At 40.2% G+C, this 25,177-nt stretch overlaps 1 protein-coding gene across 2 annotated transcripts in view; it reads right to left on the bottom strand.

Moving 5' to 3' along the window:
* Positions 1–25,177, bottom strand: part of ADAMTS12 (ADAM metallopeptidase with thrombospondin type 1 motif 12) — a 321,601-nt gene that overhangs the window by 87,462 nt on the left and 208,962 nt on the right. Inside the window, exons 9-13 of one of the 2 annotated variants that reach the window (XR_008380258.1) lie at positions 24,573–24,717; positions 20,224–20,316; positions 18,352–18,497; positions 13,894–14,063; positions 1,020–1,160 (exon numbers count right to left, since the gene is read on the bottom strand). Coding sequence is in view for 1 of the 2 variants with exons in the window: in XM_053592503.1 (XP_053448478.1) it covers positions 1,027–1,160; positions 13,894–14,063; positions 18,352–18,497; positions 20,224–20,316; positions 24,573–24,717 (688 nt within the window). In the remaining variant the exon portion in view is untranslated. The remainder of the gene's footprint in view (positions 1–1,019; positions 1,161–13,893; positions 14,064–18,351; positions 18,498–20,223; positions 20,317–24,572; positions 24,718–25,177) is intronic. The other variant, XM_053592503.1, reaches the window with a different exon arrangement.

Genomic DNA, 25,177 nt, shown 5'->3' with positions numbered 1-25,177 from the left:
GGCAAGAGCTTCTCACAAGGTAGTGGTGGAACAGGAGGAGCTATTTTGTCCTGTTGAATTTTTTAAAACATTTATTAAGAGTTTATTAAACACTTGGGCCTCTGTTAGGGCTTAACCTATATGATCTTATTTAATTTTTTTTTTTCTATTTTTTTTTTTTTTGAGACAGAGTCTCATTTCATTGAAGACCCCAACTAAGTAGATATGTTAATATCCCAATTTTATGACAGTAAACTGAGTCTTAGAAAGATACACAGGATCATACCGTTAACAAATAATGGGGTTAAGTTCATATTCCAGAGCCCTGGCACTAAATCACTATGCTTTACCACAAGGTCATTAGGATTTCTATACAAGTTTCTTTCAATTGATGAAAAAAACAACTTCTCTTTAATTACACTGAGATTTATGCTTGGGTGCTGGGTCTTGATGTAAGAACTTATTCCTCAGTTCCTTGCAAAATAAACTATAATCAATGAGAAGGAAATCTTCAATGGGTATACACTTAAAAGCATGAACAAGTTGGACCTAAATAATTTATAAAAAGATGGAGCTGATTAATCAGAAGGCTGATTTATGCCATCTCTCCTTTTTGAGAAGATCAATTGATAATCAATGGAGAATTAAATGTAAAAAGGCTTTGTGAAAGGCGCTATATGATCTATTATAAATTTTAGTTTCTCTCAAACTTAATGTCACCAAAGTACTCTGGGCCACATTTTCCTAATAATTCTTCCTTTAATTTGCTGGTTCTTCAGTTTGACTCTGGTCAATGCCTAAAATAATATCATAGTGCATATCAACAAATTAATATATGAAGATGACAGCAGGAGGAAAAAGCTATTCAGTCCCAAACTGACTTTGATGAGCAGGGAGATGGCTCATCTTTTTGTCCCAAGGACCATGAATAAAAACCAGACAAGATGTCAATGCCATGAAAACAAAGCACAAGCTTAGATCTGACTGCCTGAGTTAATAAAAGTCACGATTTTATAAAGTTGTAGATTGAGGAAACATACCCAATACCTTACACATGCCATTAATACAGATATTTCTGCTATTGCCACCTTCAAAGCAAGGGGTACCATCAATGACAGCATCCAGCATTTTCTCAGAGAACTGGCCGTTTATGGGTCGGCAGTAGAGCTCGCAGGGATGTGCTGAAGGAAAAAAAAAAAAGAAAAATCTTTGCGAGTTAGTTTTATAGCACAGTACCCGCCTTCCAGGATTTCTTTGTACTCATGACCTTTAAGTGTTGTTTTATCCAGTCATCCCAACTTGTACCTTTCTGAGGCACATGCTGAAAGGTAGGCTTTTTTGTCTCTTCAATGGAATTAAATTTGGAAGATTACTTTAAAATGCCAAGCCTTTGTTATAAATGATAAGACCTCTCAATGCAACATTGAACTGTGCTTATAAAAATAAGGTGCTGAGCCTTGAGGTCAGCCTAGAAAATAGGTTATTGCGACCAGCCTATAGGACTGCAGGCAAGCATGATGCTTGCCCATTATTTGTAGCAAATAAGCCGACCTCCAGGAGAGAGTTGCCCCTCTCACAGGGCCAGCTCATTGCTCATCCCATCACCAGCACCCACAGGAGCAGCATGACCCAGCCCCTGATGAGCATTCTCCCTTACTCTCCTCAAGTCCAAGAAGTGACTGGAAACAGACAACCACTTAGAATCAACAGATCTGCTTTTCTGCTGACGCTGAAGCCAAACTGCTTATTATAGTGGTCCCTCCCATCATCTTGGGTTCTACATTAAATCCATTTTAAGGCTCAGTTTTCTAATCCCCTGTGAATGAAGGTGGGATGATCCATACATATACACACACACACACACACACCCCTATATAATAACCAGAAACATAGATAACTGTTAAAATATAAACTGCCTTAAAATTTAACAGGTAAAACCCATGTGTGATAAGAATTCAAATAACAATTTTCTTTTGAATGTCACATGTTTTTTTTCAAGTAAAAATCTTGAGAATATCTTCTTCAATCTTTTGTAATCTCTTCTCAGTCTGTTTTGTCATAGGAAGGGCTGTTGGTTTCTTGGTGGTGTTACCGGCTGAGTGCTCATAGCCACAGGGCCATTTGTTATGGGCCAATCTCAGTGTGGCTGGGTACCACATTCAAGGCCAGAGTGCACAGCCATAGCTAGGTCTGCTTGCAGATACAATGATCCATATGACAAGAAAATAAAAGTGAAAAACTCACACAAATGCCACTAAAAGAAAAAGTTCCAAACACTGGAACTCTGGGCAAACTTGAGATAGAAGTCCAAACATCTGTCCAAAACTTAAAGGGGAAAGGTAAAAGCAAATAAAGCATGCCAGCTGATTTCATGTAAGGTGCTGTGGATAAGTTGTGATAAAGCTGAAAGGACTATGGCTGGCTGGTCTATTACTGTGCAGTGAATCAAGAAAGTGGGAGAAACAGCAAAGCATGATTCTGTTTGTGTGCAAACAAAAACAGCTATGATTTAATAAAAAAAAAATATATATATATATATAAACCTGCTGTTAACAATGGTTTTCTCTGAATAAGAATTTATTCATTCATTTATTCATTCTACGTTGCACACTTGCATTTTTACATTGTTATTAAAAATAATAAGTCTTGTCCATCAAATAAGAAATCTAGAAAAGTCTCCTTTACCCTGGGATAATCATGACACATCTTCAGGAAGAAAGATCCTTATTTTAAAACTTCCTTCCATTTTGTTTCCACAATACAGGACTAGTACAAGCTTCAAGGTTAAACAGGTTAACTAAAGTACACCGCCCATAAGAAACACAAATATCCCTTGAATGTAAGTGTAGTCTATGGAGTCTTAGAAAAATCTATCCATACCATTAAAAAAAATGGAGACTTTACATCCTTTGTATTAACCTGGATGGACGTGGAAGACATTATTCTTAGTAAAGCATCACAAGAATGGAGAAGCATGAATCCTATGTACTCAATTTTGATACGAGGACAATTAATGACAATTATGGTTATGGGGGGGGAACAGAAAGAGGGAAGGAGGGAGGGAGGTGGGGCCTTGGTGTGTGTCACACTTTATGGGTGCAAGACATGATTGCAAGAGGGACTTTACATAACAATTGCAATCAGTGTAACCTGGCTTATTGTACCCTCAATGAATCCCCAACAATAAAAAAAAAAGTTTAAAAATAAAAAAAATTAAAAAAAAGAAAAATCTATCCAATAACCTTTGTGACAACAATCACAGACCCACTGCTATGCCTCTCCCAGAGTGCCCACCAATCATTATGACCTATAGGTGTGCCTTAGGTCGGAGAGATTTCATGCTTAAAAGCAGCCATTGTAAACTGATTTTGCATTATTTAAGCAGTTTATAAGGCTGAGCCTGAGGTCCTGTGTCCCTGTCCCCTCCCTCTCTGGCCTGTGTCTTTCCTGGTGCTCTGGAGAGGCTCTGGGTATATCATTAGGTTGTGCCGTGACACAGGGATCTGGAGGAGGAGGTGGGGGTGGCCATGGGTGCTGTTAGTTCTCAGCAGCTGTGGTGGGTAGTAGAGATTCTCTTAGACATTGGTGTCACAGAGTCCATCATTCATCTCTACACAGTTGACTGATTTCATTGTCTCACATTTATTTGCCTGCTCTGACATACTGTTTTGGCTGGGTCATATAATCCCCCCCTCCGCTCCCCTCCCCCAGTCTAGCTTTTAAGTTCATTTATAATGCAGCTAAGTGACAGTTCTAAAACCAATTTACTAGTGAACTTGTACCTTCACACTGTCTGATTAATCCTCTAAAAGGAAATTTAGCAAACGGGATGGACTTACTGAATCAAAGGTTGCATTTTCAATTCTACTGAAATAGGATGGCTCCACATTTTTGGATAACGATCTTAGGAAGTGATGGTTAGAAATGAAAGCTCAAATTTGCTAAGAAAGACAAAAATATTTCTTAGGCTAAGGAAAAGTTTTGATGCATTTCACATTTGTGAGATCACAATTTGCATTTTATCAATTTGAAGAAACTACATATTTATCCATATTCGGTTTCTAAAAATCCATATACAGGCCAGGCTGTTATGGGCATGAGACCCATGCTGTTGCCTAGGACCTCACAGTTGGTTGAATGCTCTGCTGTTGCTACCTTGACATTCTTAATCATTTTATCTTTGAACTTGTGTTCCATGAGTAAAGTCCTGTGGAATCATGGCGCCCCTGAATTATGCCCCTTGCTATTCCTCACCAGATTCCAAGAAATACTAAACCTTAAGCAAAAGGCATAACTTATAAAAATGTTTTCTTGAAGTAATAAGTTATGGAATCTCAGCTTAAAGACTAGAATAGAATCAGCTTGAGGAAAAAAACAGAAACGAAAACTCCTGACCCTGTATCACAACCAGAAATCAGTCAGATAATTACCAAACTCTGTAACTTTGATTTAAAACAGCATTCTTTTACTTTCCAATATGGTAATGTTATTATAATCCCCATAGAGTATAAATATGTATATTAGATGAATGTAAGAAGACATTAAAATAAATGTATACTGTAATAGCCACAGAAAGGTATGAAAACAAGAATAGAAATAAATTTTTAAAATGAATCAACCCAATTCCATTAATGTTTTAGATTAGGCTGAGGGAAATAGTAAGTTCTCTATGGACTGCATATATATATACATATATATTTATTATTATTTTTTTTTTTTGGAGACAGAATCTTTGTCACCTTTGAAAGAGTGCTATGGCATCACAGCTCATAGCAATCTCAAACTCTTGGGCTTTAAGCAATTCTCTTGCCTCAGCCTCCCAAGTAGCTGGGACTACAAGCACCCACCACAATGCCAGGCTACTTTTAAAGACAGGGTCTCACTCTGAGTCAGGCTGGTCTTGAACCTGTGAGCTCAGGTAATCCACCCACCTCAGCCTCCTAGAGTGCTAGGATTACAGGTGTGAGCCACCATGCCCAGTGGACTGTATATTTTTAAGTACTGTCTTTGGTTGAGATGCTTAAGAACTGTGGCACTAAATTAAAATTGCAATTTAAATTGCTAAGAAATGTAGTAATTAGTCATCATTGTGTAAGATAAAATAAACAGAACCTTAATCATAATTTAAAGGGTTGTTGTGGCTTCCACTAGAGCTCCTTGGACGTGGAATGATCTAAGTGTTTAAAGATGTAAACACCATGTTAGGGCAAATTCAAAATTCACTAAACTGATCTTCGGAAAATGGGCTTAACCCAGTCTCTGTTAGCTCTCTAAGAGCTAACTGGGCTAACTCGTGCTTCTATTAGATAGCCTGAGTTTGGGCAAGTTACTTAGGTTCTCTACACTTATAAGCTCATCCATAAAAATTGGGTTAAAAACTAACTTTTCTTGAAGGATTTTCTTGTGGGGATAAAATTAGGAAAATGCATGTAAAGTGCCTAGCACAGAGCAAGCATCGATCAAAGGGTAAGATGAGCCATTATTATCAAAGAATACAGTAATGTCTCAGTATATAAAATCAGTGTGCACAAGTCAGTTGCCTTTGTATACACCAACAATAGCCAAGATGAGAGGCTAATTAAGGACACAACTCCCTTCACCCTAGCCCCCCCAAAATGAAATACTTAGGAATATATCTAACAAGAGGTGAAGGACCTCTACAAAGAAAATCATCCCTAAGAAAGGAAATAGCAGAGGACTTCAACAAATGGAAGAACATACTATGCTCATGGCTGGGAAGAATCAACATTGTTAAAATGTCTATACTTCCCAGAGCAATCTACCAATTCAACGCCACCCCTATTAAAATACCAACATCCTATTTTCAAGACTTGGAAAAAATGATTCTGCATTTTGTATGGAACCAGAAAAAAACCTGTATAGCTAAGGCAGTTCTTAGTAGTAAAAACAAAGCCAGGGCTATCACCATACCAGATATTAGGCTGTACTACAAGGCCATAGTGGTCAAGATAGCATGGTACTAGCAGAAAAATAGAGACATAGACATTTGGAATCAAATAGAAAACCGGGAACTGTAATCAACAACTTACAACCACCTAATCTTCAATAAAGCAAATAAGAACATACCTTGGGGGAAAGACTCCCTATTCAATAAATGGTGCTGGGAGAACTGGATATCCACATGTAAAAGACTGAAACTGGACCCACACCTTTCTCCATTCACAAAAATTAATTCAAGATGGATAAAGGACTTAAATTTAAGGCACGAAACAGTAAAAATCCTCAAAGAAAGCATAGGAAAAACACTGGAAGATATTGGTCTAGGGAAAGACTTCATGAAGAAGACTGCCATGGCAATTGCAACAACAGCAATACTAAACAAATGGGATTTAATTAAACTGAAAAACTTCTGTACAGCTAAGGAGACAACAATCAAAGCAAAGAGACAACCTACCCAATGGGAAAGGATATTTGCACATTTTGAATCAGACAAGAGCTTCATAACTAAGATCTATAGAGAACTCAAATTAATCCACATGAAAAAAGCCAACCATCTCATTCATCAATGGGGAAGAGAGATGAATAGAACCTTCTCTAAAGAGGACAAATGGCTAGCAAACATATGAAAAAATGCTCATCATCCCTAGACCTCCCGTTTGATCCTGCAAACCCATTACTAGGCATCTATCCAGAAGGAAAAAAAAAAAACAAAAACCTTTTATTATAAAGACGCTTGTAGTAGACTGTTTATCACAGCTCAATTTACAATCACTAAAATGTGGAAACAGCCTAAATGCCCCTCAACCCAGGAATGGATTGGCAAGCTGTGGTATATGTATACCATGGAATACTATTCAGCCATTAACAAAATGGAGATTTTGCAGCATTTGTATTAACCTGGATGGAGATGGAACACATTATTCTTAGTGAAGCATCACAAGAATGGAGAAGCATGAATCCCATGTATTCAACTTTGACATGAGGACAATTAATGACATGGTGGGACATGGGGGAAAGGGAGAGCAGACAGAGAGAGGAGGAGGGAGGGGGTGAGGGAAGGGAAAAGAAAAAGAAAAGAAAATAGTAACTAATTCTCATATAAACTGGATTTAATTTTGAACAAAGTACATTACTTGAACATTAATTTTTAATTCAACTTGTTCATATGTTGTTTAGGATATTGCATCCTCATTTATAAGTGAAATGTTTGTAATTTCCCTTTATAATAATATATTTTTTCCAATTTTAATATCAAGTATAGCCAGATGAAGTAGAATGATTTTGAAGTATTTCTTGTGTTTCTATTATCTATGAGATTTGGCATGATCTTTTTTTTTAAAATTATCTTTTATTTTTATTTATAAATATTAGTTGTCTATTTTTTGAGACTTTGAAAAAAAAATAATAAGTTAACTGATGACTTCTTACTGAACCCCAGAGTCAAAGCATTCTATAACAGACATACTCTTATCTGACAATGTGAATGTTACTTTTTTTGCATTATTATTATTATTGTGCAATATTTCGTTGCAGCAATCATCTGATTTCTTTTCTGAATGTATTTATCTTTGTTTGTCCTTTACGAGGTTTTTGCTTCTAGTCCTTATCATACACATTGTTATTGTTATTAAATTTTAAGCCTTTTTAATTTTGTGAAGGCAAAAAGTGGAAACCAAATAAACACAGGTATATGTACAGAGAAAATAAAAAAAATGTATATTATCATAAAATATTGCGGTTCCTTGCCTTATTTTTTTCTCACATAACAAGAAGTCTAGAGGCTATCATCCTTCCACTTTCCTGTTCAGCCCTCCTAGCATGGGGCTTTCAGCTTCCTATAGGGAGCAGTAAGGGGAAGGACAATTGGTCACAGGGAGCAGAGGGCCCTACTGAGTTGGGACCATGGATGCAGAGAGAGGGGAACACTTTTACACTGTTGGTGGGACTGTAAACTAATACAACCATTTTGGAAGGAAGTATGGAGAATCCTCAAAGAATTCAAACTAGACCCCTCATTTGATCCTGCAATCCCATTACTAGGCATCTACCCAGAAAAAAAAAAAAATCATTTTATCATAAAGACTTTTGGACTGTTTATCACAGTTCAATTTATAATTGCCAAACTGTGGAAACAACTTAAATGCTCACCAACCCAGGAATTGATTAACAAGCTGTCATATATGTAATACCATGGAATACTATTCAGCCAATAAAAAAATTGGAGATTTTACATCCTTTGTATTAATCTGGATAGAACTGGAACATATTCTTCTTAGTAAAGCATTACAAAAATGGAGAAGCAAGAATCCAATGTACTCATTTCTGATATGAAGACAATTGATGACCTAGTACATGGTGTGAGGAGGGGGCATGGGAGATCAGAGAGAGGGCAAGTGGGAGGAGGGTGGGAGGTTACAGTGTGCAACACACCTCTTGGGGGCGGGACACAATTGTAAGAGGGACTTTACCTATGAAATTCAAGCAGTGTAACCTGGTTCTTTGTACCCTCAATGAATCCCCAGCAGTTAAAAAAAAAAAAGAAGAAGAAGGCATCAGGAGGGTAATGTGGTCAATGTGAATGCAACAAGAGGGCAATGTGACCAAAGAGAAGACAACGAGAGGGCAATGTGACCAAAGAGAAGACAACAAGAGGCCAATGTGACCAAAGAGAAGATGAGGAGAGGGCAATGTGACCAAAGAGAAGACAACGAGAGGGCAATGTGACCAAGGAGAAGACAACGAGAGGGCAATGTGACCAAGGAGAAGACAACGAGAGGGCAATGTGGCCAAAGAGAAGACAACGAGAGGGCAATGTGGCCAAAGAGAAGACAACGAGAGGGCAATGTGACCAAAGAGAAGACAACGAGAGGGCAATGTGACCAAAGAGAAGACAACGAGAGGGCAATGTGACCAAGGAGAAGATGAGGAGAGGGCAATGTGGCCAAGGAGAAGACAACGAGAGGGCAATGTGACCAAAGAGAAGATGAGGAGAGAGCAATGTGACCAAAGAGAAGACAACGAGAGGGCAATGTGACCAAGGAGAAGATGAGGAGAGGGCAATGTGGCCAAGGAGAATACAAGAGGTCAATGTGACCAAAGAGAAGATGAGGAGAGAGCAATGTGACCAAAGAGAAAACAATGAGAGGGCAATGTGACCAAGGAGATGATGAGGAGAGGGCAATGTGGCCAAGGAGAATACAACAAGAGGTCAATGTGACCAAAGAGAAGATGAGGAGAGAGCAATGTGGCCAAAGAGAAGAAGAGGAGAGGCCAATGTGACCAAAGAGAAGATGAGGCGAGAGCAATGTGGCCAAAGAGAAGAAGAGGAGAGGCCAATGTGACCAAAGAGAAAATGAGGAGAAGGCAATGTGACCAAAGAGAATATGAGGAGAGGGCAATGTGACCAAAGAGAAGACAACGAGAGGGCAATGTGACCAAGGAGAAGATGAGGAGAGGGCAATGTAACCAAGGAGAAGATGAGGTGAGGGCAATGTGGCCAAGGAGAAGACAACGAGAGGGCAATGTGACCAAAGAGAAGACAACGAGAGGTCAATGTGACCAAAGAGAAGATGAGGAGAGGGCAATGTGGACAAGGAGAAGACAAGAGGGCAATGTGACCAAAGAGAAGACAACGAGAGGTCAATGTGACCAAGGAGAAGACAACGAGAGGGCAATGTGACCAAAGAGAAGATGAGGCGAGAGCAATGTGGCCAAAGAGAAGAAGAGGAGAGGCCAATGTGACCAAAGAGAAAATGAGGAGAAGGCAATGTGACCAAAGAGAATATGAGGAGAGGGCAATGTGACCAAAGAGAAGACAACGAGAGGGCAATGTGACCAAGGAGAAGATGAGGAGAGGGCAATGTAACCAAGGAGAAGATGAGGTGAGGGCAATGTGGCCAAGGAGAAGACAACGAGAGGGCAATGTGACCAAAGAGAAGACAACGAGAGGTCAATGTGACCAAAGAGAAGATGAGGAGAGGGCAATGTGGACAAGGAGAAGACAAGAGGGCAATGTGACCAAAGAGAAGACAACGAGAGGTCAATGTGACCAAGGAGAAGACAACGAGAGGGCAATGTGACCAAGGAGAAGACGAGAGGGCAATGTGACCAAAGACAACGAGATGGCAACGTGACCAAGGAGAAGACAACGAGAGGTCAATGTGACCAAGGAGAAGACAACGAGAGGGCAATGTGACCAAAGAGAAGACAACGAGAGGGCAATGTGACCAAGGAGAAGACGAGAGGGCAATGTGACCAAGGAGAAGACGAGAGGGCAATGTGACCAAAGACAACGAGATGGCAACGTGACCAAGGAGAAGACAATGAGAGGGCAATGTGGCCAAGGAGAAGATGAGGAGAGGGCAATGTGACCAAAGAGAAGACAATGAGAGGGCAATGTGACCAAGGAGAAGATGAGGAGAGGGCAATGTGACCAAAGAGAAGACAACGAGAGAGCGATGTGGCCAAGGAGAAGACAACAAGAGGGCAATGTGACCAAAAAGAAGATGAGGAGAGAGCAATGTGACCAAGGAGGTGGCTTTGCTCGTGGTGTTCCCTTTGCCTGGGCCCCCTCTCCCCTTTCTTCAATGTCTAAAGAATGGACAAAAGCTCCTAATTCCTCCTCTACTTGAGAGTTGAGCAGAACCCTAACAACACAGGTGTGGCTGAGAGAATAATCTTGATAGTTCAGAATGGGCGACTTGGACCAGGGCACCCTCTGCTCCATCCTTCAATTGCCACTGAATTCTTCCTGTTGTTTGTTTACCACCCTGTCATTCATATGTGTGACAATATTAACTATGTTGCTGGGAGTCAGTGGAAACTATTGTTACTGTTCCACTTTGCCATGCCCTTCTCTGGAAGCTGATACAGGGCAGGGATGTGTGTATGTTTCTGCAATCTAGTTCTTAACGCCAGCTCCTCATGGCATGAGGCCGTGGACCAGGATCAGGGCTATGGGCCTTGTCCAGTGCCCTGGCAGCCATTTACTATACTCTGTGCAGATGGTGCCCCCTGGTAGTGGAGATGTGTATTTGGGTGAGGACAATAGTGGATTGGGGGGCTTGTCCATATGTGAGTGCAAGACTGGTCTCTATCTGTAGGGGCTGGGTGCAGGTCATTAGGACTCACCCCTTTTACAGTTCCTGGGGATCACAAGTAAGCACTTCATGTGTCTGCCATATGGGAAAAAAGGACTTTTGAGTAATGTTGGCTTCTAGCTGGGCAGGATAGGGACCTTGCCCTGGCTGAGGCAAAAGGAAAAAAAAAGTTTATAATTGGAAAAATATACACTTCGAGGAAAAACATGACCTGGTGTTTGACAGATCACTAGGGTGACTATAGCTAACATCAACCTAATGTACATCTCAAAATAGCTAGAGGACAATGTTCTTAGAATAAAGAAAAGATAAACATTTAGGACAATGGTTTCCCAATTACTCTGATTTCATTATAAATGTATCAAATTATCACATATGCCCTGAAAAATGGACATCTAATATGCATCCATAAAAAATGTATAAATGAACTAAATAAAATAGTTTAAAGATTTCTCTTGAAAACTAAAATTTAGAATCAAGCATTTTAGAATCCCTGGGATTCCATGGAACAGAGATGGAAAACTACAAATTTGGCAGAATTTATGTCTCATTTCAAACACTCAAATCTGTGATTCTTCTGTCTTTGGCTACTTCGCAAATCTGCCAAAGGTCATTGCCATGCGAGTATAGCTGTCCATTGAGAAGATGAAAAACTTTACTGCACACCATCCTTTGGTGAGCTCTACAAGAAGCCTGGGAGGGTGTGAAGTGCTCAACAACTGGCACAGAGTAAGTGCTCCATGCCTTGTGGTTGACAAGAGTAACTTACTTGCCACCACCAGGGGCACTTCTTAAAGAAGCAAATAGCAATTCTGTAGGGTGGAGTTTGGGGAGGGGTGTGGGGGAAGAAAACAGTGTGCTGGGTAGTAGTGACTGAGCAGACAAGTTGCTGTGCCCAAATAAGAGCATAGGAGGTATAAGGAAACCTCTAGGGGACAGGACAGATACTGATAACCCAAGTAGGCAGTGTCCCTAGTAGGTGGAAAACTTCCAGTTACAGACACTAACTAATCACTTTACAGTGAGTGAAAATTTTTTTTTTTTTTTTTGTAGAGACAGAGTCTCACTTTATCACCCTTGGTAGAGTGCCGTGGCGTCACACAGCTCACAGCAACCTCCAACTCCTAGGCTTAGGCGATTCTCTTGCCTCAGCCTCCCAAGTAGCTGGGATTACAGGCGCCCGCCACAACGCCCGGCTATTTTTTTGTTGCAGTTTGGCCGGGGCCGGGTTTGAACCCACCACCCTCGGCATGTGGGGCCGGCGCCCTACCCGCTGAGCCACAGGCGCCGCCCCTACAGTGAGTGAAAATTATGTCTACTATCATAACTCTCATTTCTTTAGCACCTATTTCTATGCTGTGCCAAAAGTAGGCATGGGATAAATACGTATAATTATTAAATAAATAAAAAGCAATCCTAAATTAAGTATCTTTATTCCAAGTCCAGCTGCTTGAGCCTTCAGAGTTAGGTACATACAAATCCAGCCATGCACCTGGGAGGGGGACCCCAAACTAACTCACTGGGACAGCTAAGCTATCTTAGTTGTGAAAGACTGCTCATTCAGGGTCCTCAGGATCACGGGCCCAAATAATTTTATCAAAATATAGAATGTGCAGAATATTGGCATAGCCAACTGTATGTATCTTTCATCACTAGTTATTTTTGGAGCCCACCTGAGTTTTCCCATAGTTAAATGCCTGACACAAGAAGCTAAATGGCACCAATAACCAAGTGACCCATTTTCCTACAGCATGAATGATACCAAACAATTTGGGACAAGGAGCAGGTGTTGCCCTTGACAACCTGTAGCGCATCAGGGTGTTTTAGAGACCCAGTGTAGGCAAAGCCCTGCAGAGTCTTTCAAAAGCTATTGCTTATGTCACTGTTCTGACAGCCCACATACACCATTCTTGAATACACCACATACACAATTCTTCTCATGTTCTACCACACTGGAATTTTAATAATTTAAAAATCATGAAAATTTGATTAGCTTTTTTTAACTGCCTTACCTCAAATTTCCTTAGTTCATGTAAATCTTTTCATTTCCCACTCAAAAAAAATAACACAAATGAAATGATTGTTGATCTAATGTTTATAGATTGATTTTCAGGATAGAATGTGTAACTGTTCCTGACGCAGATGAAGTCTGGCCAAGGTTGCTGTTCATTCTCCAGCTCCAGGATGTCCCTATTCCTAAGGTGCACTCATTCTGTAGATGTTTGATTTTACTTTTTGTCTTTCTCATACTTCTGCACTTATGAAGAATTGGTTTCTAGCCCAGAGCTGGCTCTCATTCCTTTCTGATGAAGGCATTCTGTGATCTTGCCTTTCTTTGGGCTATTCTCCTACTTGCAATGACTATTTTTCTTCTTTCTCTTTCTTCCAGTAGAAAGAGTACTCGTGCTACTCATAACAGATGACTCATGCTCAACAATCATCAACTGTTTCCTTGGAAGCTTTTTTGCAATTACTTAAATCCACAATGACCTTCTCTTCTGAATTTCTTCCAAAATCAGTCAGTCCCCCATACATGTCAACAAGCAATTAGTTGAATTCCTACATGCCCCATTTATCACTAAGTTGCACCCCAGCTATTTTGAGATGAATTACCATGTTTCATAAATTTCTTTTTTATCTCCCACGAAGTTCACACCAAATTGGACATATTCAACTTTCAAACACTTATTGATCAATTTAACCCAGTAAATGTTTCCATCTTCTAAAATACAAAATTCTCAAAGGTGTAAGTCTTTCTGTTAAACTTTGCATGGATCACAGAAACTCTGACATACAAATGCTTCCTAAGCACACCCATGGCCTACATCCAAGATGCACTGTTACAGCTCCTTACCTGGATTAAAAACAGGAAACCAGTGGTAGAGTTCATTCTTGTAGGGAACAGTGTCAAATTCACTGCATTGCATCTGCCGAAACGTCGGTGCATCTGAGCGACAGGGGTGGACATTGCACAAGCGATAGCGTTTTCTTTCTCCAGTACAATACTTCCCTCCAAACTTTGGTCTACAAATGAAACAGACAAGCTGTTCTTTCGGTTTATTTAGAGGTCGTTTTATTTTAAAACTCTGGCATCTGGCCAAGCCTGATCTTGCCAAATCTGTCTCTTTCTGCCCTCAAAGCTCACCTCTTAAATGCTTCCAATTTTACACCTTTTTCCCTTGTCTGCTGACATTTCAGTCCTAAGCACGTAGTTGCTTATTTTAAAATAGTCTGTACACCTTTTCTGTGTATCCTTCAGGCAAAAATATGTTGGAAAGGATACATCATTTTCCTTTCAAATTGGTTCCTTCTCTGATTCCTATATGGTGTAAAAAATGATCAGATTTCAGAATCATCCCTCCTTGACCTTCTGTGGACCCCACAATCAATCACTGCCTGGTCATCAGTTGTATCTTTGCATTTGTTTCCTTTTCCTCATCTCCATAATCATCAAACCAGTCCAATTCATAGCTCCACTCTTGTCCTGCCTCTGTCCACTTTCAAACTGTTGTCTGGTTAATTTTTCAGATTACCTTAATTATTCAAGTTTCCCATTTAAAATCCTCTAATGGCGTCCAAATGTCACATCAGTCTCTTGAACTTGGCATTCAAGGCCCTCGTTCTCCTGCCTTACCTCACCTGAAAATTTACCTTCTATACTCCCCTTCATCTAGACACTGCTCCAGGGGTACAAGCTGCCTGATTTAATATTGCTCTTCTGTGCTTTGGATAGGTTTTCCCTCTCTGGAGGGAACCTACAAAGAATGAATGTCTCCGAAGGTTTCCCTCTCTACATGTCCATACTTCCCACGCTTTAAGGACCAATTGAATTCTACCTCTATCATGAATCCTTCCCAGATTCCCATCAGAAGTCATGTCTTTCTCCTCCTAAATGACACACCTTGTTCCAACTGTTATGTACTTCTTGAACTCATCATTCCCAAAGATGGTACTCTGATTACTCAACCCAAGATCTGTGTTCTCTGTGGTGCCTAAATAGTACTGAGGGTAGAAGTCTCTCAATAAACATTCAATGAGCACATAAATCAATCTTATTTTAGAGTAACCATTCTCAAATTTTTATTTTATTTGTGATGTACTTGCAGGCATAATGACCTCCCCATCAATGACCAGGGGTCAGAGATCAATAGATCAGTGAAAAGGGGCAAGAGGTATATAGAAAAATAGCTTTTGGAGAAGTGAAAGAGCCATGTATCCTTGGAGAGGGTCCCAGGCAATGCACATATGCCTTCTGGTCTCCACCCCGCTGCTACATCGGAATCAGAGATTGTACTTCTGATTTCAGTGGGGCCAATAGTCTCAAACTTGCATCTGGCTTCACCTTTTAGTAGATGACTCTGAACAATTACCTTATTTCTCTCAGCCTCCATTTTTCTTTTCAATTGTGAAAGGAACATAACAATTCTAACCTTGTAAGTTGTGAGTACTGAATGAGACAATGCACACAAAGATGTGGTTGAGTAGCTAACACAGAGTAAGATCTCAACAAATGGGAGCGTTTTTTTGTTACTATGAATAACAACAAATCCGTATTGACATATTACTATGTACTCAACACCAGGTGCAGGGGAGAAGACAGTGAAAAACAGGTTAACCTATGCCCTGTGCATGCTTGAAATTTATAGTCTTGCTGAGGACAGAAAAATAACCTATATAAGAAAGGAGAGAACATTTAAGATAGCAAATATGTGTCCCTGACTATAAGTGCAATGGGTTTTGTGAAGGGAGAGAGCTGCCTAGTTGGAAAGGACTCAGGAAAGGGCTGGTCCTGGAGAATGGTCCTAAGATGGATGGGAAGTAGCTTCTCAGTGTGAAGGCAGAAGGCACAGCAAGGGAGACATGCAGATGAAATCACACTCCAGGGACACAGAAAATAAGGACATTTCTCAAAGTGCTCAGCTGATAGTGGTAGAGTCAAGGTTTGATCTGCCATCTGCCTTGATGCACAGCCCACGCTCTTATCAACCGTGTTAAACTGGCCCATCACTCAGTCCTGACAGACACAGACCTTAAACTCTGGCATCAAGACAGTTCTGGGTGTGGTTCTAGCTCTTGTTGATCCTGCTGTACGGTGCACTCCTTAAATGTCCATCAGATTCTTTTATGCCTCCCTTCCCACTTTTCTTAAAGGAGCTTGAGCAGGCTTCTGTTCCCTGCACACAAAAGGAGCTTTGACCAAGGAAGTCCACATAGTAGGCTCTTCATTCATAGACTCCCTGTGGGGGTACTAAAAATCATTCTTGATTCTTGTCAAAACATTAGACTGGCTTTCTGTTTAGGATGATGGAGTGACTTTCTATAACTCAGCAGCTTTCCAATTCATTTCTATTCAACAAATATTGTGACAAGCTCTATGAGCCAAGCCCTGCTGGTTTCTCAGTAGGCAGCTAACATCAAGGTACAGTCTCAAGGAAGGTCAACTGGCATATGTGGTGACCTGAATCTGTGACTTGGCTGGATCACAGAACTGAATCTGTGATGTCGTTCCATCGGAAATCTCAACAAACCTAATCAAACCTTCTGTAGAGAACAGATATGTTCAGTCACCAGAGGAGAAGTTATAACAACTTGTAGCCCCACAGATAGAAATTAGGGCCATCTTTTTCCCGAACCCAAGTTAGAGAATCATCCTAGTGCTTCTCAACTAGGATGTCCCTTCTCTGATAATCACACATCACAACTGTCCTCCCAAGAAGGTAATAGACTTTGGTGGCTGAAAACACTGACAATACGTCCCAGAGTAAATATAGTTTGGTGATCTCTATAATGGAAATCACATTTCTGATCAAATTGAAATAAACTATAAAACAATAATCTTTTCTAAAACTATTCCATAAGAATTTCCTGGTTTCAAGTTTTTGAAGCCACAGAAATTGTATATTTAAACAAAACAACTTTTATTAAAGGATAAAACTAAAAAACTTTTTTTGTCAAGACTTTTCAAATGCGTGCTTCTGTGTGGAGTGAATGATAACTATAACTATCATTACCACTGTAATAACTAGGAACTACTGACAATTTATTGTGTGGTAGGTACTGTGTTAAAATCCTCACAGACAGTAACTTATTAACTCTCAGAAGAAATTTCCACATAATGAAAATACAGTTTTTATATATACATGCATATATGTATAAAAAGGAGAAATAAGATTGGAACTAAGATATTCAGGTTGCAATCACTTTTATTGCTTGTCATTTCAAAAATGTGACTTTTACTCTTCAAAGCAGATGAATGTAAATCTAGATAAAAGAAGCTTAATGCATTTTTCCACTTAAAGGAGGCATCAATGTACACTTTTAAAAAATTACCTGAGGGCTCAGCGCCCATAGCTCTCAGAGGTTAGGGAACCGGCCACATAAACACTGGGGCTGGCGGGTTCAAACCCAGCCCAGGCTTGCTAAACAACAATGACAACTATAATAAAAAAATAGCCAGGTGTTGTGGCAGGTACTTGTGGTCCCAGCTACTTGGGAGGCTGAGGCAAGAGAATTGCTTAAGTCCAAGAGTTAGAGGTTGCTGTGAGCTGTGATGCAACAGCACTCTAACAAGGGCAACAAAGTAAGACTCTGCCTCAAACAAAAAAAAAAATTACCTGTGAACCAGTATATCAGGAAATAATGAAATTAAGAATATACTGTAGTCCCACCAACAGTGTATAACGTATATTTGGAAAATAAGCACATTTAAACTTAATTCATATATACTGTCATGCAAATATACTATATGAAAAATTAATCCATTTAAAAATCTGATAGTCACTTGTTGAAATAACATCTACAGAATCCTTAACAGGCTACTGTTGAAACTCTAGGGCTGACAAAAGTCCTTATTTAAAACATTGAAAATAATTATTCTCAAAAATGTACCTAGCTGGTTTACCAGTTACCCTAGGGCAGAAAAATATTTTTATAAAATGGTACATCCATTGTGACTGACAGCAAGTTACAATCTTATCAGCAAAATTGAGCAAAACTAATCTCCTAAGGAGGAGGATTAAATAGTATAATCTCCCAAGAGTTTTTACAGAGCTTGCAAGTTTAAAAAGATATTGGCTTATTTCCCCCAAATGACAGATTCCCTTGCCTCATCCAACTTTCAGTAAGAATCCAGTGTCAGTACAAATGAAACAAAACAGAACCACTCTTTTTAATCACCCTCTGTGAATCGGTTTTTGGTGTTCGGGAATCCATGTCCCTTCCCTCAGGAAGCATGAGGTCCTTGAGGTCATGTCTTTCAAGACTGGCCTCCCAGCACTTGTGGAAGGAAGAAAAACAGACCAGCTGGACTTACTCCGGGTTGTTGCAGAGCCTCTCCGCGCTCTGGGCTCCTGCGCCACAGGTCCTGGAGCAGTGGGACCAGGGTGACCAGCGGCCCCAACCTCCAGGGATGCTCTCCGGCTTCTTCCCCACCGTGATGCACTTGCCGGCCATGCACCACTGCACAGGAAGAGGCAGGAGAGGCTGTGTCAGGAATGTGCCCAGAGCGGGCTGAGCCACGGGCTCTCCAAGTTCAGATCCAATTGCCCCTGAGCAGGCAGCCCTCCCGCAGTCACGTATCCCATGGAAAACAAGAGTGTCCGTCAAAGAGTCTTGGGTTTTACAGGTGTCCCAAAAGCTGCCCCCTGAAGTCTCCATATGTAAAGAAAATGGAAAATTGTATCTAAATGTGCATTTACAAAATATTCATTACAAAATTTTAGAAAGAGGTGGCAACACACAGAGAATATTTTGTAAATAGTTTGAAAAATGTTACAAAATTTACCTACAATTTTCCATCTTCCCTATGTATGGCAACTTCAAGGGCGACTTCTGGGACATCCTCAAGAATGACAGGATTTCAGGAATGGAAGGGAAATGTATGGTGCTTAGTGACAGCGATTGCAGGAGTGCCACTCAGCGTGGCTGGCAGATTGCTCCCCAGCATGTAAACCAACACCCCACTTCCTTCACTGAGGAAGTCCTGCTATGAAAAGGATGTCAGCATACTAAACATACTAAGTTGGTGTCTTTTTCATAGATGGGAAAATATTAAAAATATAAAATATGAGTTGGTTAATTTTTCCTGTGGTGAAGACCTGTGGATAACGTAGTTGATTTGCTTTTTGATGTGAGATCCTTATCTTGTATTCACACCATGACCATTCACAGGTTTGTCTGTAAGTGGCACGTCTTACTAGCCTTTTATGGGTATTTAATGACTGTAAGACAGAACTCTAACTCCTGTAAAATGTCCATTTCACTGTCCCAAACCACTAGGTGTTAGGAAGTTCTTTCTTATATCAAGAAAAAATTCTGCTTTCCTGTAACTCTGCCCAGTCTTTACAGTTCTAGCCTTTCCAGTGACTCAGAAAAGAAATTCACTGTCTCCATCTTCAAGGCAATCTTTCCACACCTATCAGTCTAGAAGGGTGAACATGGACACGAAAACAGAAGGAAATGCCACTTGGTTGTTAGAAATGGCCACACTTCCTAGAAGATTTAGGTGTGTTTTATATGCTGGTCTCTTTTTTCATTTTTTTTTCCTGGTCACTGTGTATTTTGTATTTTGTATTTTGACCCATCACTCTAATCTCAGTGATGGGTCATGTCACACTCAAGCTGTGTAAAGATACCCAGGAAACACCCCTAGGCTCACAATAAGTCCCGCTGGTTTAGTTGAGCAGCACGTATACCCTGCTGTCAGCAGTCTGGAGGACGTCTAACGCCTCTGGGTTCTAGTAATGTGGGCAGAACTTCGAGAAATGCAGTTGTGTTAGGCGCTGAGAAGAAAGACAGTAAGTAGCCTAAATCTGACAAACACGAATCCAGTGGTTTGTCTCTCCCAGGCTTCAATGTGGAGGGAAAAAGGGAAAAATGAAGTTTGATAAGCTTGGCAGATGTTGGTGACCACAGAATCCATGGAAGCTCATCAGGGAAAGATGTGATAGATGCTTGAAAGTAAACCTTGGACTTGAGTCTCAGCCTTTTCTCCTTAACTACTTGTTTCCAGTGGAGGGTCCCAAGGAGTGGTAGAGATGGGATCCTTTCCTCTGCCTGTCTGACTGTGTGACCTCCAATTCCTGCTTTTTGCCTAGCAAGAGCCACCTTCCGGTGCCTTCTCCCTACTCCCCACCTCTGCCCACTGCCGTCCCCCCTTCCTGCCTCAGCCTGACTGACACATCACCTTCTTCTCACCACATCGCGTCCCATCTGCAGCAGCATCCAGTTTAGAGCGACAAAAACCTTTTACTGAGCACCACAGGGTCTGGCAGATGTTCTGGAAAATGAATGTAGATTGCACTTTTTTGAATTTCAAAACTTGCACATAGCACACTCACCCACATGCTCACAATAAATGCCACTGTTGTTAGCGAATAAGGGAATCATTAGAGCTCTGCATTCAAACTTAACTTGAACTTCATAATTGTTGATAAATGAGGGTCTGTAGGCCATAGGCGGCAATGTGGAAATGAGAGATGTCGTTATTTCACCGAGGCATAGCTCTTTGCGAATCCCAGCTCTTTGCAGAAGTCTTGATTCTAACTCTTGGCCCTGTGCTCAGGGAGAACACGCCATTATGTTCCCATTTGGATGTTAAGATCTAAGCCCTTTGGTATCTCAGCATCGGCCTCAGCATCTGTTCATGCTTTTCATTACCCCTACTAGTTGTAGAGCCCCTGAGGATTTCTTTTACTTTCTTTTCAGTTCGTTAAGCATTTATAAAGGATGACACGTTAGATGAACAATACACAGAAAGTCGGTACTGTCTTTGTCATTTCTTTAGAATTTGCACTATTTCAAAATAAAAAGTTATAATAAAGATGGATGATGCTTTATTTTCTGGTATTTCAGGGTTTTTAAAAAAAATATTGAAAATGCTTATGTTACCTTGGCTACAGTATAAAGGGATTTGAAGTCTGCGTTCACTGATCTGTCAGATGACTACTATGGGCCAGGCCCTGCTGGGTGTCAGGGACAAAAATTTCTGACACTATAGTAGGAGCGGCATAGACAAGTAAACGAAAAATGAAAATATAGTCTAATAAAGGCTTTGTCAAGGGAAGTTGAGAATAGGATACGAGATGAAATTTAAGCTGAGATGCAAATGAGGAGGAGGGGGGATGGTACAGAGGAACCAGAGTGAGCAAATAACCAAATAGATTGTTATAAGTAAGTCAATGGATACATTAAATAGGAGATTAGACATATCTGAAGAGAGAACTCGTGAATTAGAAGATAAAGAAATTTGTGCACAATGAAAGGGTACATGACAAAACTATTAAGAGTATAAATGTCTTAACACAAAGTAAGTGAGGTAAAGGTGATGTTAGCCAGTTTGATGTAAGCATTCAAAATTGTATATAAAATCAGCACACTGTTCCCCATAAATGCATTAATGTATACAGTTATGATTTAATAAATAAATGAAAAGATAAAGAAATTACACAAAATGTGAATATACAAAGAGATAAAAATATGAAGGAGGGATTCATTTAAGAAATGGAAGATGAGTGACAAAATGCCACATACATATAATTAGAGCACCAGATTAGAGACAAAAGGGTTAAAATAATATTCTAAGCGATAAAGCCAGAGATTGAGAAGTAGCATGAATCCTGGAGATGGTGGAGACCTGGCACTTTTAGGATGTGGAGGTGGTTCTATAATAAACATAAAGTATAAAAGAGGAACTGACCAGAGGCAGCTAGAACGGTCTGTTCCAGTCAACAGCAGTATACCTTGAGAAATCTTTGTCTCTATAAACCTTGTAAAAGACTTTGAATGTATTAAGTGCATTCTCGAGTTGGCAAGAAAGGAAGGGAAATCCTCAAAGTAGCAGCAATGTTAATCTGGAAAAATAAACCTAGCAATTCAGATCTTGGATTTATTGGTCACTTGGATATGGAAGACAATGCCTAGGACTCATGTAGGGTGGGAAGCTGGAGACCTCCATATATTACTGGAGGTATATACTCAATATATATCTTATTAGAGACCTCCACATAAGGCTAGATCCTCTTATATGAGAAAGTAAACTAAAAAAAAAAAGGAATCTAGGTACATAGCCAGAACACTTGTCTTGTTTTGATTTTAACCCTAGAAAGAGTGGTAAATATTACCCCAGAGTGTTTGTACCCACACTTGCCCCCATTCTGCTCATACATTCAACACATCAAATTTATTTTAAATGGACCCCGGGGATGGCAGTGAAAGTTCTCTCTGAAAGGATGGGCCAGCCATCTGAACCCTAAAGGAAAACCTGATTTATGAAATTTTATAACTAAGAACTCAAAGAAAAGGCAAAAATCACAAAAGGAAATAATGTATAATAAAAGGGAATCAGAAGAAACTCCCAATAGAAGGAACAGACCCACATAGATTCTGGACATTGGAATTATCCCATACAAATTGCAAAACAAATGCACCATAACTGGCTAAAGAAATAAAAGATTTCATTGGAACTCTAAATTAACAATAAGATATTAAAAAATGATAGACAATTTGGAACAATAACCAAATAGATTGTTATAAGCAAGTCAAAGGATATATTAAATAGAAGATTAGACATATCTGAAGAGAGAACTAATCAATGAGAAAATAAAGAAATTACACAAAATGTGAATATAAAGAGAAAAACATGAAGGAGGGGTTCCAAGAATAAGATTAGTGACAAAGTTTCACATACATATAATTAGAGCACCAGGTTGGAGGGGGGTTTAAAACAATATTCTAAGAGATAAAGGCAGAGATTGAGAGATAGCATGAATCCTGAAGCCCCATTTTAGACCCTTTTAGAACAGTGGTTCTCAATCTTCCTAATGCCGCAAGCCTTTAATACAGTTTCTGTGGGTTGCAACCCACAGGTTGAGAACTGCTGTTTTAGAGAATCTAAACTTTACTGGAGGGGAATAGGGAAGCCATAAAATATTTTAATCACAAGGAAACAAAATTAGATTTTCATTTATAAAGGTCACTTTCTCTGCAATTTAAAAAATGGATCATAGCTGGGGGAAGTTGGTCAGATTCTCCCAACGAGGGAGCTGCAGTTCCCGGGAACAGATGAATTTGACAAGTATTTAGGAGGCAGAATTCACAAAATGTGGTAACCAGGTAGAAGTGAGGGGTGAGGTTTCTTACACATTTTTCCCTGTTAAGTTTGCTTCTTTAATCTAAGCACAATTATTTATTTCCCGAGCTAAGTTGAAAATATGAAAAGTCTCTTTTCATATTTATAGCTTACCACATTGCAAACCCTAAGACGCCAGGAGGTATAGCATCACCCATCTTTCTTGTAACGTTCTATTTTTAAATTGTGTAAATTCCAAAGAAATTAAAAATATCTCTGTCTGCCTCTCTCCTCTAGCCTGAGCTCCTGGAAGGCAAAGACTATGACCTACTGATTTTTGAATTCTCATCTTTTTCATTTTATTCAGCATATACGCAGACTCTGGCAGGGATTCAGTGAGACTTGCCCTGTCAATATCAATGTGTTAACAATGACACTTTTTTTTTTTTTTTTTTTAACAGAGACTCACTTTGTTGCCCTGGGTAGAGTACTATGGTGTCAGCCCAACTCACAGCAACCTCAAAATTCCTGGGTTCAAGCGATCTTCTTGCCTCAACCGTGGAGTAGCTGGGGCTACCTAAAGGGGCCTGCCACAGTACCCAGCCAATTTTTTTCTAGTAGAGATGGGGGTCTCTTGGGGTCTTACTCTTGTTCAGGCTGGTCTTAAACGCCTGAGGTCAAGGGAATCCTCCTTCCTTGGCCTCCCAGAGTGTTAGTATTACAGGTGTGAGTCACAGTGCCTGGTCAACACTCACACTTTTTCATTAAAAAGGATGAGTTCATGGAATATGCAGGGTCCAAATTACAAAGGAAGGCACACAAAAAGTTGGAACTTTATCCTGAGGTCAGTGAAGACCCTAAGAGTAGAGTAGAGCCCTGGTCAGGTTTGCGTTTCTATTAAAACAACCTGAGCAACAATTTGAAGTGAGAGAGACTGGGTAGGAGGTTATGATGATACCAAAGAAAGTTGAAGAGAAATGGAATCAAGACAGCAGCAGTGGTAATAAAGAAGACAGGGCAGAGCTATTGTACTATTTCAAAGGTACAACGTCAAAACTCGACTTCCCATTTGGATGCTGAAAACAAAGGAGAAAGATAAATTGTGAATGAATCCTATTCCCACCTTGGGATCAGGGGGTACTCTTCAACTAAAAGGGAAATTCAGGATAGGGAGAGATTTTAGGGATTAAGTTTGCTACTGTGGTGTCTGCAAGTGTGAATCACCGTGAACCTTGAGAATCACTCTCAAGTGATCTCACCCACTGTCTGGTTACAAAGGAATGAGGGCTCCATAGAAGACCAAGGAGGCAGGGTCATGACATATAATGGCCCAGCTTCCATTGTTCTGCCTTATAGATACCTCACCATAAATATAAAGCTCCCTTTCTGTGTCTGGATCTTCAGATTTCCACAGATTTCCCTGGCCCTTCCTTTAGCATTCTGGAACCCACCAACAAGTCACTTACTTCTACTTCTTGGCAGAAGGTAGCATTGGGTCCATACTGCAGCTGGCATTGGTGGTGGACATCATAGATCACTCCAGGGGCGATAACCTTGGACCTCAAGCCTTTCTTTTTGGGAATGTCATCAAGACAGAACCCCCAACCTCGGCTAAAAACAAATCATGGAAATGAGAGCAGTGGCTATTGAGTCCCTTCATCTTTCCTCTTACATTTAACAGAAACTCCCACCCCTCTAGTTTACTGTTTGTCTTTCAAGACAACTTTATTTGTATAAGGCCAAGAGCTGTCTGGGCCCAACGGGGGAATTAATTTTTAAAATGCAAATCAATGTTATCTAGGAAATATGAGCAGTGGTAAATTAGAAAATCATTATCCTACACCAGTGGGGTTTGAGTGACCGCTTCTGATGTGTCCTGGTTGTTCCTGCCAGTCTCCAAGGACTTAATTTACAATCAGCTCGTTAAAAGACCTCACAGTAATAAGAGCAATGAGAGAAGGGGCAGGGTGCTCACCCAGCTGCAGAGGGAGGGCAGAGCCCATCCAGATCTCAGGGTCAGAAAGCAGAAGGGGTGGCCCTTCTGACACCACCCTGGCACCGTGGCCTGTGA

This window comes from Nycticebus coucang, chromosome 1, assembly GCF_027406575.1.
Source record: "Nycticebus coucang isolate mNycCou1 chromosome 1, mNycCou1.pri, whole genome shotgun sequence".
Lineage (NCBI taxonomy): Eukaryota > Metazoa > Chordata > Mammalia > Primates > Lorisidae > Nycticebus > Nycticebus coucang.
This window is presented reverse-complemented; position numbering and strand designations above follow the sequence as displayed.